We start from the raw sequence: 13,997 nt of genomic DNA, 5'->3' as shown, positions 1-13,997 counted from the left end.
TTATTATTATAAATATCCTTGAAGGCAACACAGCTCATTCCATGGTGCGGAGAGTATGGCTTCATTCCTCTGTCGGCGGATCAACCGAAGAAGTCCCCCAAGAGCCGCATACCAAAGTATTCATTTTTCTTTTTTGGGTTACATGGCAGGCTTAACTGCTTAAGAGCCCAGAAAAAAGTCTTCATATTTCTACACTGCCACCTCCTCTCTTTTTATAACACTCACACTGTCATCTCTCATTGTATAAGTGTATAACCGACAATCTCTCCCTCCCTCTCTCTCTCTCTCTCTCTCTCTCTCTCTCTCTCTCTCAGCCAGACAACAAGAATCTCAGACCCTCACACAGTCACACTAGTCACTAGCACTGTGTGTGGGGGATGTAGAGGGAGAGAGAGCTTCCAATAGAACAAAATACCAAAAACCCACTTGAGTATTCATCTCTCTAAAGCCATCAAAGAGTTCTCTCACCCATTTCAGGTTAGCTATTTGATCTCTGTATTTATATTTTCTTCCTTCATTTTCACCTCAAACTATTTCCTCTTCATGCACTGTTCTTTTTTCTTGCCTTTTAATATTTTGTGTTTTTTTTCCCATTGCATGTTATTACAAGATCTGTGCAGAGCTTGCACTTGCTTTTCTTTTTGTGGGTCTGTGAAAAGTGTGATTTGGTTTTTGTTGGCTCAAAAGGTTTAAATTTAATCATGAATTACATTGTTTGTTCATCTTGGGTTCACATCAAAAGTCTCCTTTTGAGATGAAAAATAATTGAACATTTTATGATCTAAGAGCTGAGCTTGATTTAAGGCAATGTATGACCATGTAACTTTCTATCTTGGCCTCGAGATAGTAATTCTTGATCCCAAATTGAGGAAGAAAATAAAAAGAGCTCTGTAGCTACAGATTTGAAGTAATAATATGAAATTTGCCTACTGAAAAGGTTGATTCTTGATTTAATGCAATCACATATTTTGAGACAGCAATGACAATGGGTATGCCAGAAAATCTCTTAAGTTTGAATAACTGATGAAAAATTATATGGGTTTGATCTCACTCATTCATTAGTACATTTAATCCTGTGGGGATTGCAAACTCACTTCTCTCTGCGAGAAATCTAGTTACTGCTTATGTCTACAAGTCCTTAACCATAAAAGTCTTTTGAAAGTAGAATGAGAAGAAAGTTCTCATAGTCTAGATTCTTATACCAAAGATCTTTATGATTAAAAGTCTGATGTATATAACAGACTGCAACTTTGACTAGGAGAAAAATCACCTTGCTTCGAAACAATAAATCAAGTTATTGTGATAGTTTTTTTATTTATATTAGACTCTTGAATTCGTAACTACTTACGTAATACTGTGCTATATGTAATTGTTACACAAATGAAACACTTACTAATGAGTTTTTTTTATTATTTATTCAAATCTATGCAGTCAATGTTTGGCTTCAACTTCTCAATTATTGATGATCTACTTGAAATAATAGCCCCTATGTTTTCTATTAAAACTGTAGGTTTCAGGCAATTATTGCAACAATATCATGGGCTCTAAGCATAATTCTCCAGGAAACAGAACAAGAAGCACATTGTCTATATTTGTTGTGATTGCTCTGTGCTGTTTCTTCTACCTTCTTGGAGCATGGCAAAAGAGTGGTTTTGGAAAAGGGGATGCCATAGCATTTGAAATGACCAAGCAGACAGATTGCAATGTCTTTACTAATTTGAACTTTGAAGCGCAGCACAATGTTGTGGAGATAGTCAAACCCTCTGAACCAAAAGCCAAGGAGTTCAAGCCTTGTGATGTTAAATACACCGATTATACTCCTTGTCAAGAACAAGACCGAGCAATGAAATTCCCAAGGGAAAATATGATATACAGGGAAAGACATTGTCCTCCAGAAGAGGAAAAATTGCATTGTCTTATTCCAGCACCAAAAGGGTATATGACTCCATTCCCCTGGCCTAAAAGCCGTGACTATGTCCACTATGCCAACGTCCCTTATAAAAGCCTGACGGTTGAGAAAGCTGTTCAGAACTGGGTGCAGTTTCAGGGAAATGTTTTCAAATTCCCGGGTGGAGGAACAATGTTCCCCCAAGGTGCTGATGCATACATTGATGAACTTGCGTCAGTTATTCCAATTGCAGATGGTTCTATTAGAACAGCTTTGGATACTGGTTGTGGGGTATGTTGGTTTTCTAAACTATACTTGTTCCTTTATTTATTGCATGTGTTTATGTATATATTCCTTCACTCCGCCATTTGGTCATCTGCATTCAATTTGAGCTTCTTAGCTTCCTTTAGTCGATCCAAGAATATGATTACACTTTCAGTCTCCAGAGAATGTTTAAGAACCTGACACTTAAGAACACATTGTTTAGTTAGATGCAATTGTTCTTATGCATACATGTGATACAAATGCACATTCAATTTATAGTGTGGCTTGATCTCTTTGTTGATAATATGTCTATAAGTAGATCATGTATATATGTGACTATCCTAGTCTACTTGTTCACATATAATAAGTTCTTTCATTCAGTCATGGTTGCTGTACTAATGAAACCAACCGTAACACAGGTTGCAAGCTGGGGTGCATACTTGCTCAAGAGAAATGTATTAGCTATGTCCTTTGCACCGCGGGACAATCATGAAGCACAAGTGCAATTTGCATTGGAGCGAGGAGTACCAGCTGTTATCGGTGTTTTTGGATCAATACGTCTTCCATACCCATCTAGGGCCTTCGATATGTCTCAGTGTTCTCGATGTCTAATTCCATGGACTGAAAATGGTAAGATCTTGGAGTGATCAACATTAAGCTTGAGCAATCACTTTTGATTTCTTTAGTTTTTGTATTATATAAAATAAGATATAGTTGAATTATTGAACTTTTAAATTGAATACAGAAAATAGAAAAGCATATCTATATCTGTTTCCAGACTCAGATCTTATTGTCACATGAACTGCCATGAACTCAACTCTCAAGATTGACCACTGAAGTAACCTTAGAGTTGTTTGGTAAACCTGTATACTTGTATTCTATTGGTATAAACCATTAATGATTTGCAAAGTTTCATTTTAAAGGCTATTTTTCTACGTTACTTCATGTTTTCTCTGAGTTTATATCACAGAAAGTGTTACTGCAAGAATAGTTTATTTCTGAATATATGTTACTACAAGTGATGGAAGTTTATGATTCAAATATGAACGCCTGTGTTTAGATGGAATGTACCTAAAAGAAGTTGATCGGGTCCTTAGACCTGGTGGATATTGGATCTTGTCTGGACCTCCAATTAATTGGAAGACCTACTACAAAACGTGGAAGCGGTCTAAGGAGGATGTCCAGGCAGAGCAAAGAAAGATTGAAGAACTAGCTGAAAGTCTTTGCTGGGAGAAAAAGTACGAGAAAGGAGATATGGCTATATGGAGGAAGAAAGTTAATACAAAATCTTGCAAGAGAAAGTCTGTTGATATATGCCAGACAAAGGATGCTGATGATGTCTGGTGAGTCTCCATGCACTGTGGTTTTTCTTGATTACTTTTCTGTTAATTATTATAATAATTCATTGTTTGAGCCTTGTTCACTGTTTTTAAATCGTCATTAATCATGTTTATCCAGAGTCCTGCTCAAAGGGACAAATTTTGAGCATCAGTGACCACCTTATTGCACTCAACGGTTGGATTAGTACCTCTTGCATCTCTTACTCCCGCCCCCCTATGTAAACATTCTTCAATGGTTGCATGCACATAAGATGTGCCAGTTTTTGAAAAGTTTCTGTAAATGTCTTTGTACCTCTTGCATCACTCAATACTTTATATCGGTAGAATGGAATATTAGTGTGCCCTGTCCTCTGTAGTTAATACGGTGTTGTGGACCATAGTTCTGTTTTTATTCGGGTAATTAAGCCTCTCTCTCTCTCTCTCTCTTGACTAGTGCAGTATTAGCTAAAATGCATTGATATAGGTAGAATGACTGTATAACCTTAAATTCCATTTATTGAAGTGAAAAGTTTCTGTTTTCTACCTCATTTGTACTTTTTTTCCTTTTTCGTTCTAGTGATTGCAATCATTAGCTTCCTTTCCTGTGAATGCTGCAATTATACAAGGCGGGTTCCTTTGGATTGATGATGAAGTTTCAGTCCTTTTCCATACTTGGTCAAGTTCATTTTGCATCACTTCTTTTTGTTATTTTGTTTTATTGTATAACATTATATAACATGTCTTAGTCAATTCATATAAAGGTATTTTTGAAAAATGTATTCCAGTTCTAGAGTTGGATTTGTTTTTAAATTTTGTTGTTGTTTCTTTAAATTTGTTATTCTTAATTCTTTTCCCTGCGATCCTAATTCTTAGTTTTACACTTTTACGTGGTCTATTTCAGGTACAAGAAAATGGACACATGTGTAACCTCTCTTCCTGAGGTAACAAGTGCAAATGAAATTGCTGGAGGGGAGTTGAAGTTTCCTGCAAGGCTTTATGCAGTCCCTCCTCGAATAGCTAAGGGATTAGTAGAAGGGGTTACAACTGAATCTTATCAAGAGGACAATAAACTTTGGAAAAAGCGTGTAAATGCTTACAAAAGAATCAACAAATTGATTGGCACTACAAGATATCGGAATGTGATGGATATGAATGCAGGCCTTGGAGGATTTGCAGCAGCCCTTGAATCACAAAAATCTTGGGTTATGAATGTTGTGCCTACAATTGCAAAGAACACTTTAGGTGTTGCTTATGAGAGAGGTCTAATCGGCATATATCATGACTGGTATGTCCCTGTTAATCCTCTCTCTCTCTCTCTCTCTCTCTCCCACACACACACACACACATCTTTCCTGTTAGAAGTGTATCAGTTTACTTCAGGACTCATTGGCCGACCAACTTCTTGATAACTCATAATTATTGACATTAATGTTAACTTGGCTTTCCATATTCGACAATTGGAACAAGATTGGATACTAAATTTTTTCTAAATAAAATAGGGGTTATTTTCTTGCAAAGATTTTTAGTTTCTTCTCAATTGCAGTTTACCATACTGAGGAAAATGCACACTTGCTAGTTTACTAATGACATCTCATAACCAAAAAAAAAAAAATCTTCTTTCAGGTGTGAAGGTTTCTCTACGTACCCAAGGTCATATGACTTTATTCATGCCAGTGGTGTGTTCAGCTTGTACAAGAACGAGTAAGTCTCATCTTCTTCCTTTGTACCATAAGTCATTCTTAGTGTTTCCAACAATTTTTTTTATGTTTTATTAAACTGTCGTCCGTGAGTTTTGAGTTCAAGACCTCCTCCCGACAAAGGGAAGACTGAGTGCTCCATCCACCAAACCAAATGGTCATTCGTAGTGTTTGCAACATTAATTTATTCTATGATGGGTAGCTCTATTTAGATCCTGCATTTGCTCTGTTTACCCCTTACTTTTTTTTTCTAAATTGTTTAATCCAATTTTTCCCTTGAACAAATAAATTTAAAGAACAAAATTATAAAAATTAAACTAAAAAAACGGTACCAGGGGGAAGAGGGAGGAGGTGCCGGCCTCCTCACTGGTTATGGCATGACCATGGTTGCTAGCTTTTAAAAAAAATAACATTTAATATTGAGGTTTAAAAAATAAAGTAATATATTAAGGGTAAAACGGCATCATCAATAATTTTTTTTAAGGTGGGTACAACGAGCAATTAAGGGGGTTTAAATAGAATGACCCTTCTATGATAGAGCAATGAAATCACATGATTTTAAAATTTCAGTCATGTAGATATCTGAAACCTTAATGTGTAAGACTTCATTTCACACTAATGGGTATTATTTTGGTATGATGCAAGAATCTTTGATTCACTAAACCCAATATAACAATTGTTTTCTCTAGGGCTGTTTGAATAATGGTGGATTTTGGGGATAAATAGGAAATATAATAATTTATGCAAAAATATTTATGGGCTTTTTGACAAAAGGTTTTCTTCATGCATAAATCTTATCTTCACTGATAAGAAAGATAGTTTGTCAGTTTTCTTTCCAACTTAGCATAATAAAGTCACTCTTTTTTGTGTTATTTTAATGGAATACCCAAATTTGCTTAGCTGGGGTTTCCTTATAAGGTTCAACACTGTTATGTGAAGCATTTCACATCCTCCGCTGTCCTGATCAATTACTAAATGGATAAGCAGATGCAAAACGGAAGACATCCTTCTAGAGATGGATCGTATCTTGCGGCCGGAAGGGGCAGTCATTTTCCGGGATGAAGTCGATGTCCTGAACGAGGTTAAAAAGATTGCCGGGGGGATGAGATGGGAAACCAAAATGATGGATCATGAGGATGGCCCCCTTGTGCCTGAGAAGATATTGGTTGTTGTTAAACAGTACTGGGTTGGCAGCAGTGGAAACAGCACACCCAATGATGACTAATCCAGGTTATATCATTTGGGTGTGAATAAAGCAGAATATAGGCACCAAGGAATGATAAAATTGCTCTGTAGTTGGGGGGACTGGATGAGTTCTGATCCCCAGAGATGAGTTGTGTGTAATTTAATTTTATTGGTTTGTGTTAGTGGTGACTGTGATGTAGAGCATTTATTTTCCTTGCTAATTCTCTTGGTTTCACAGGGAAATAGGATTACAGGGACCTTGAATAACTAAGGTGTTACAGTGAACTATTGGAAGCACAATAGAACAGAATTCATAATGATATTTATCAATTGATCAGTGGCCACAGTGAAAATTCTGTTCTTTTCTTGACCAAAATAAAATATGCAGTACTCCCATCTAAATATTAAAGTTGATGTATTTCAACAAGTTGGTCCTCCATTTCAAATGGTCTGAATTTTGTCTAATGAATCAAGTTCCTTATTCATTTTAAATAGATAGACATTGGATGATGAAATACAATCCATGAGCCAAGAAAGTTCATCCTCAACCTCAAGCCAGACTGACACTCCCGGAGCCTGCAAGTTAAAATTCGCAATTGAATGGGTAACCATGTTGCAATTTCGTGGCTGGTGAACCCCTCGCGATTACCGGTCCGAGCCAATAAGCGCCGTATTTCATCCACCATGTAGCCATCTGAGGCCATACAAACACCCACAGAATTGATGAGATTCATTGCTTCCAAGGAGTCTGATTCCACCACAATCGGAAGAGTCCGTAGCATTACCTATTGTTGGATACTTGTTAATTCTGTGTGAACAGTTGTGAAGACAGAAAACAATTTGCCAAATTTTCGTTTTTTTCAATGTTCAGATAAGAACTGAGAAAGTACACAATTAACTTTCAATGATGTGGTTTGTCCATTTTTCAATGCCACAACTTAAGTCCTTACTAGATCATGGGGCCATAGGTGTTGAGAGGCCCACTTCATTGTGAGAGATGCCATGGAAGACTTACTCGGCTTATGCTCCTAAATGTCACTCCAATTTTTCTTCCACTCGTACTTCTATTTCTTTGTCGTTTTTATTAAAGTAGAAGGACATCCACTTTATAAGAAAAATATGAAAATTGTGGACTATAGTTTTGGCTCACTCCATGATGTGGTCTAATGCTCCCAATTTTTTTTTTTACTACTCTTTTAAGAATTATTCAAGCAAAGATGATTACATTTGAAATTTTTTTAGTTAGTTGATTATTCTTATTAATATTTTAATATATATATATATATTTTTTTTTGATAATCAATGGTGTCATGAGCCAATTTTCGTGCACCACATTAATCTCTTGAGCCTTAAATATTTTAATATTTATCATTTAATTGCACTTGGATGTCTAAATTTTTTGAGCCTTGGATAGAGATATATTAAATGAACAATTCGAATCATTTAATTACATTATGAGATGTTGATGTAATTTGGTCCACTTCAGAGAATTTATATATAAATATGAATTACAATAAATTTTCAAACACCTTATTAAGTAACTTAATGCATTACAAATCATTTTTTTGGGCCACCTTTAATAGAGTTTCATAATCCTGTCTAATTTTTTGCATTCCTCTTTAATGATCTTCTTTATAAAAAATCAGTCAAATTGAAAATAAAAATTAGTCATCCAAATATAGTAAAATAAATAGACATAACTAAATATTTTTTTTTTTAATTGTTTTTTTTTTTTTTTAGTAAACGCTCAAGAAACTACATTGTGAGACCCAAGAAAAAAAATTACATTTTGAGATAAATCTATAAAAGAGTGATTGTTTCATTAAATGATGTGTGTGAATTACACGCGCATACTATTCTGTTTCTAATGTCTGTCAGATTCGAATCAATTCCGGTGCCTGAAAATCTTGACAAAATCATCAATCTGTGGGCTGGAGATGAATGTACAGATATGGACTCATGCAGTAGTTTGCCAAGAATAAAAGGTTCAATAGCATTATTGAGTTCAGACCAAAAAAAAAAACAAACATTATTGAGTTGAAAGTTGAAACAATTAGCACATTAATTGAACCCACTTTGTATGTGTATCATCGTCATGCTTGCCTGCCCCATATTTGCCTCTTTGGACCCACATCATGATATCCCCATCGACCCCTTGTGCTTCACAACTGGACAAACCAACCAGTGTACCTCGATGAGTGACTAGACATCACATTGAAATATTCAACAATAAGGTCACTTCATCTAGGGTTTCATGTCATCAAGCCAAATATGTTGGCCTTAAATAAGTGCCCCAACTTAGAACCCACGGTACTAAGCTAAAGGAAAGCATGCCACAGCATTACTGCTTTCATTTTCCGTTCATATAGATTTTTGAAAGGGAAGTTTTTAAAACTGGCCGTGTATTTATTATCATAATATGGATTCATAACACTTTTGGATGTGAATGAAATTAGATAAAGCCTTGAATTTATATTACAGGGTTATGATTAAAACAAGGCTTATTATATGTTTTACCCATGTTTATGCCATAATTCCAAAGATGCCACTTGGCATAGACCTGAGGTTTAGAAGTGAAATTTTAAAGAAGATTAGCCCAAAGATGAAGACGGCCTAATTTCAAGGCCTATATTCAAAGGGCCATCATGGTTTCGTTTAGGCGAGCAAAAATGTTCTAACAAATAAAACTTTCGGCTATATCAAATCGGAAGGATTTGTGGAGGAATTTGGGGCCATAAGGACAGTACCACGCGTCCACATAAAGCTGTCCAAAAGCTGGTTACAGCTGTTAAGTTAAGGGTACCGAGATTCCTAAGCTTGTTCAGAGTTGTACACGCGTCAACGATCTGAAGAGGATCAGCTAGGATTTCGAAGCCTTGTCCCACTATAAATACAATTTTGGAAGAAGAATTTCATATCTTTACACACACAACCCAAAAATCTCGGCAAATTGTATATTTTCTCTGTCAATAGCTTAAGTCATTTTTGCAATTTGTCTGCTTATTGAACTTGTCATTTACTTGTTATTTTAGTATAATTTCTTTTATTACAAGTGTTTATCCTTGTTCATTTACTACTTTTATTTACTCTTTCTTGCATTTATTTTGACGATCAATGTATTTCTCCTTTGGAATTTGAATATTAATCAAAGAGATACTTGTCTCTCAATCATCAGTATTTATTATTAGTCTCTTTTCTTTATTACCTAAGTTTATTATCTTTCTTTCATAGCTGGATTTCTGGTTAAGATTACCAATGAATATCAGCCAGATCTAAATTTTATTTGATTTATTTTCTTGATTGAAGATCCATTATATTCAGTACTTTTATTAGTCTCACCAACAAGCACACACATTTTTTTAGCACTTAAGTTCTTGAATACTGAGGCATAGAAAAGAACCAAGTACAAACGTCTGATTTTATTCTACTTCTATTTTTTTTTTATCTTTCCGATCATTTTGTACTCGTTCTAAATACGATTTTATTTGGTGGTACGCCCTGCGCTCAGATTATCAATGATATGGATAAATTCTCAGTCTTATATCTGGCCGAGATATTTTTGTCCATAACAACCCCCTGTAATTGTAGCCTTGTCTCACTTTACCCTTTGTAACATTTTCTTTTCCCACATTACCACCCACAACTCTTTAACGTGTCCCAATTAACTTTTTTCTATCAACTCTGTAACCCAATTCATCAATTTTGATAATGTGGCATGGGTATTTTTCTTATTTCACTTTAGTTTCGTCCACCTGGGCTTTAATAAGCCACTTGAACCATATGTAAGTTATCATATGTTAAAAAAAAAAAAAATTAATTAATTAATAGAAAATTTTAATAATGCTAGTAGTATTAACCAACCATATATATAATTGTATATAATTGGCAATGAAGTTTTCGTATTTTTCTTTCATTCATGTTGTCAGGCATCATGAGGCTCTCTGGTTTGTAGGGGCACGATAGTGCATAATCTGTGCAAGTGATATGACATCAATTTGTCCTGCACCCAAAAGGTTAAGCAGCATACCAAATAATCTTTTGAATTCTCGAAAGTTCTCTTATAGAAATGATGGATAGATATAGACATATTTTTTATTTTATTTGTATTCAAGCTTATTAAATTTTGAACTTAACTTAATTTTACTTCAATCTTACCTCACTCATCTTTATCATTTGGATTAACTCCAAAAACTTTATAATTTTGCTATGTTAATGAATTCATTTTTTCTTTGTAATCAAATGTGTTTGTATAACACAATCAAAAAAGAAATTTTTATCAAATCGTCTTATATGTTTAATGTGTTTTTATTTCTTATTATTTGACTTGTTAGAATTTAAAGTATATTAATTTTGAAACAAATAGTGTGCAGTGATAAAAAATTCTTCTCTTGTTAGAATTGCCTCATAAAAGTAAGGAGTACATTCTTGGGACTCACTGCACGATGTGCTTCTATAATTCAATGATCGATCCAAGTCATTCATTAATTTTTAGATATTTGCATATCAATCTTCATAAAATAAAATAGTCGAATTAATTTTTAAATATTTGGCTATTTGATTAGCTTCAACCAGTACTTGGATGACTAGACATCACATTGAAATAGCTCCAATATTAAGGTCACTCCATCTAGGATTTCATCCACCATGCCATATATGTTGGCCGTAATTAAGTACCCCCAACTTAGAACCGACAGTACTATGTTAATGAGCCTAATAGCATTACTCCTTTTTATTTTTGGGGTGTTTTTTTTTTTTTAATAAAGTCCAAAACATAAAATCTCATTATAAAATGGCTCATTTTTAAAAACACGGTGACATACCGATCTACTTTAATTAGTCAAACGCTTTGCACTGTTCACCGAGTGCTTGAAAATTGTCACTGTCAAATAATTGCCAATGTGCAACCGTGTCTATTTGAAACTGCATAAAACTAATACTTATAGATATACATTATGTATTTTCTTACATAAACTTGTCAAAAATTAATGAAACCAACATAAAACATAAAATTCATATAACTTAAAAATGATTATTATTAATTGTGACTATTTGACAGTGGCAATAAATGTCACGTGCGACGTCACTAAAATTTAACACGTAGACAATTCATATTAGGTGACGTGAGAACACGTGTGACCGTTGGATCTAGCATGTGTATGTATAACATGCTATAATACCATAAGGCCCATTTGGTTTACGAAATTGATTTCTTGGAAAATCAATTCATTTGCATTCTCCAGGATGAAGGGAATGTGAAATTTCATTTCCTGTGTTTGATAAGCTTGAGAGTAATTGGAAGTAATAAATGTTGTGTTTGGTTAGTTTTCCAATTGTACCTTAATCTATTATTTATTTTGAAATAATAACAGGGTTAGTTTTGTTCAAAATAAGCAATAAATGTTTTCCTAAGAGGGGGAAAATCAATTTCATTGCTCCAGCAAAGGTTTCATTTTCTCCACAATAAGGGCTTCGGATTTCCTTGGGCCAGGAATTGATTTTTCATTCCCAGGCCTCCAAAACTTGAACCAAACGAGCCCTAAAAGTAATTGAAGGGTTAAACCCAAAATCAATTGACAATGCATCAAAATGCCAAACTTTGTATAAATCACTAAGCATGACTATATCTTTCCAATGTCAGATCTGTCTCTCAATTGGTTGCTTCTTATTGCCGAGTGCTCAGTAGTATAAAATTTTGGGTGCCGCCATTCGGACCTAACTTTTTTATTTTTATCCCCAATGCTTTAATAAACATATAATTTTCAATTATACCGTAATGTAAATTGACCTTCAAGGACTTAAAAATTTAATTCAAATTAAATTAAATTAACTTGAACCTATGTCCAACATTTCTCAATACACAACATCAATTCTCCACTTATATCGCATCTCAACTCTCTATCAAAACCCTAAACACACTATAACACTCTCCATATTGATGCAAACAAGTTTAATATTGACGAATTGATGGTTAAATTGTGGTTTGAGTCTTTAAATGAATTATTTTCATAATTCCTTTGAGTTTTAAAAGACTAAATGCTTATTTTTAAAAACTGAAATCGCAACATATTCGACTCACTAGAGCCGAATATGTTATGAGTCGTTCGGCAATAAAGCACATAATATAGTGTTGTCCGTTCGGCCATAGACTACCGAACACCTCTAAAAAATTTAGGAAAAAGGTATTTGGTGGTTGCCAATGGAACATCCTTCTACTCGTTCAGTTGTGCGTTTCCGAACATCCTTCTACCCATTCGGTTGTTCACCGCCGAACATCCTTATACTTGTTCGGTTAATCAGTGTCGAACAAAATCCAAAAAAAAAAAAAAATCAAAACTCTCCCCTTTGTGTTCAAGTTTGACATTAAACTAAGATTCAAATTATTGCAGTCCAAAAATAAATTTTTTGATGTAAAGGTTAATGAGTGGTGGGTGGTGAGGTATTGGCGTTGGGTGTTGTGTAGTGGTGATGGTGTTGGATATAAAGAGCAGGAATATGTTAGGTTTGTTTGTTGGGTTTTAGTAAGGGTTTTTTGAAAAAAATGTTGGGTGTACTAATAAGTTTTTAAACTTTTTAAATTGAATGTGAGTGTAAAGAGTGTGTTGGCCGAGGCTACAGATAAAAATGTTGGGTCCGAATAGCGGCACCCTAAAATTTTACATTGTCGAACGATCGACCCTGGTTTGTCGGCTTTTATGTTTTAATTATGAGACTATGAGCTTGCCCAAAATTCTAAAATTAAAACCTAATATGAAGCATCAAAAAGCTATTATACACCCTATGGGGTTAAACCCATCTGGAAATGAGGTCAAAAACGGTGAAAAAGTAGTCCAAAATCTCATAAAATAAATATAACATAAAGCCTCCAGAAGCTATTCTACACCCTATGAGTTAAATCTGTAGGAAAATTAGACTAAAAACGGCAGAAAAAGCAATGCCGATCACTGCAGAAAGTAGTCGAGAGTTAAAAAACACAAACAAACAACATCAAGCGCTCAATGTTCGCACCTGAAGCTTTCTCGATAAAAATATCAAAATGAAAAATGAAAAAATAAAGATAACTTAACAACAAGCATGCCCACTAGTTGTTTTTGTGGAAAATATTTATTTACAGGGAAGGCAATATTAATCAAGGAGAAAGACTTCCCTGTAACGCGAGTATATACACTCACACTCTCACAATATACCCTCACATGTTAGTCATTTGACTACTTATTGTGAGTTGATGATATATACACCCTAAGTTTTTCTCTTAATCAAAACATGTATGATTGTAAATGAAGTCTTGTTATTTTTATTTTTTTTCTTGTTGTTAGGCATCATGAGGTTCGCTTTCTGTTTTGCATAACCTGTACGTGCAAGGGATATAACTTGACATCAATTTGTCCTGCACCCAAAAGCCTAAGCCGCATATAAAATATTCTTTGAGAAATTTTATTCAATAACCCTTTTAAATATCTCTTAAACTTTTTTGATCCCCTAGCTCCAAAACTAGCAATTATAACCCCTTTTCACTTGAAATATCCATAATACCCTCCATATAAATTTTTTTGTTTTTTACTATAGTTTTTTTTTCTTTCTCTTCCCCGGCCAACTACTGCCCCCCTCGCCACCACGCCCTTCACCGCCTCAGCCACCAACGCCCCC

At 34.6% G+C, this 13,997-nt stretch overlaps 1 protein-coding gene across 1 annotated transcript; it reads left to right on the top strand.

Moving 5' to 3' along the window:
* Positions 1 to 60: 60 nt before the first annotated feature.
* Positions 61 to 6,687, top strand: LOC147273572 (S-adenosyl-L-methionine-dependent methyltransferases superfamily protein). Its single transcript, XM_086256354.1, has 7 exons — positions 61 to 477; positions 1,511 to 2,179; positions 2,572 to 2,782; positions 3,213 to 3,495; positions 4,373 to 4,756; positions 5,095 to 5,172; positions 6,156 to 6,687. Exons 2-7 carry the CDS (start codon positions 1,538 to 1,540, stop codon positions 6,391 to 6,393), a joined length of 1,836 nt encoding a protein of 611 aa, XP_086112480.1. The 5' UTR covers positions 61 to 477; positions 1,511 to 1,537; the 3' UTR covers positions 6,394 to 6,687.
* The last annotated feature ends 7,310 nt before the right edge of the window (positions 6,688 to 13,997 follow it).

The sequence above is a fragment of the Dryas octopetala genome, chromosome 9 (assembly GCF_963921425.1).
Source record: "Dryas octopetala chromosome 9, drDryOcto1.1, whole genome shotgun sequence".
NCBI lineage: Eukaryota > Viridiplantae > Streptophyta > Magnoliopsida > Rosales > Rosaceae > Dryas > Dryas octopetala.
This window is presented reverse-complemented; position numbering and strand designations above follow the sequence as displayed.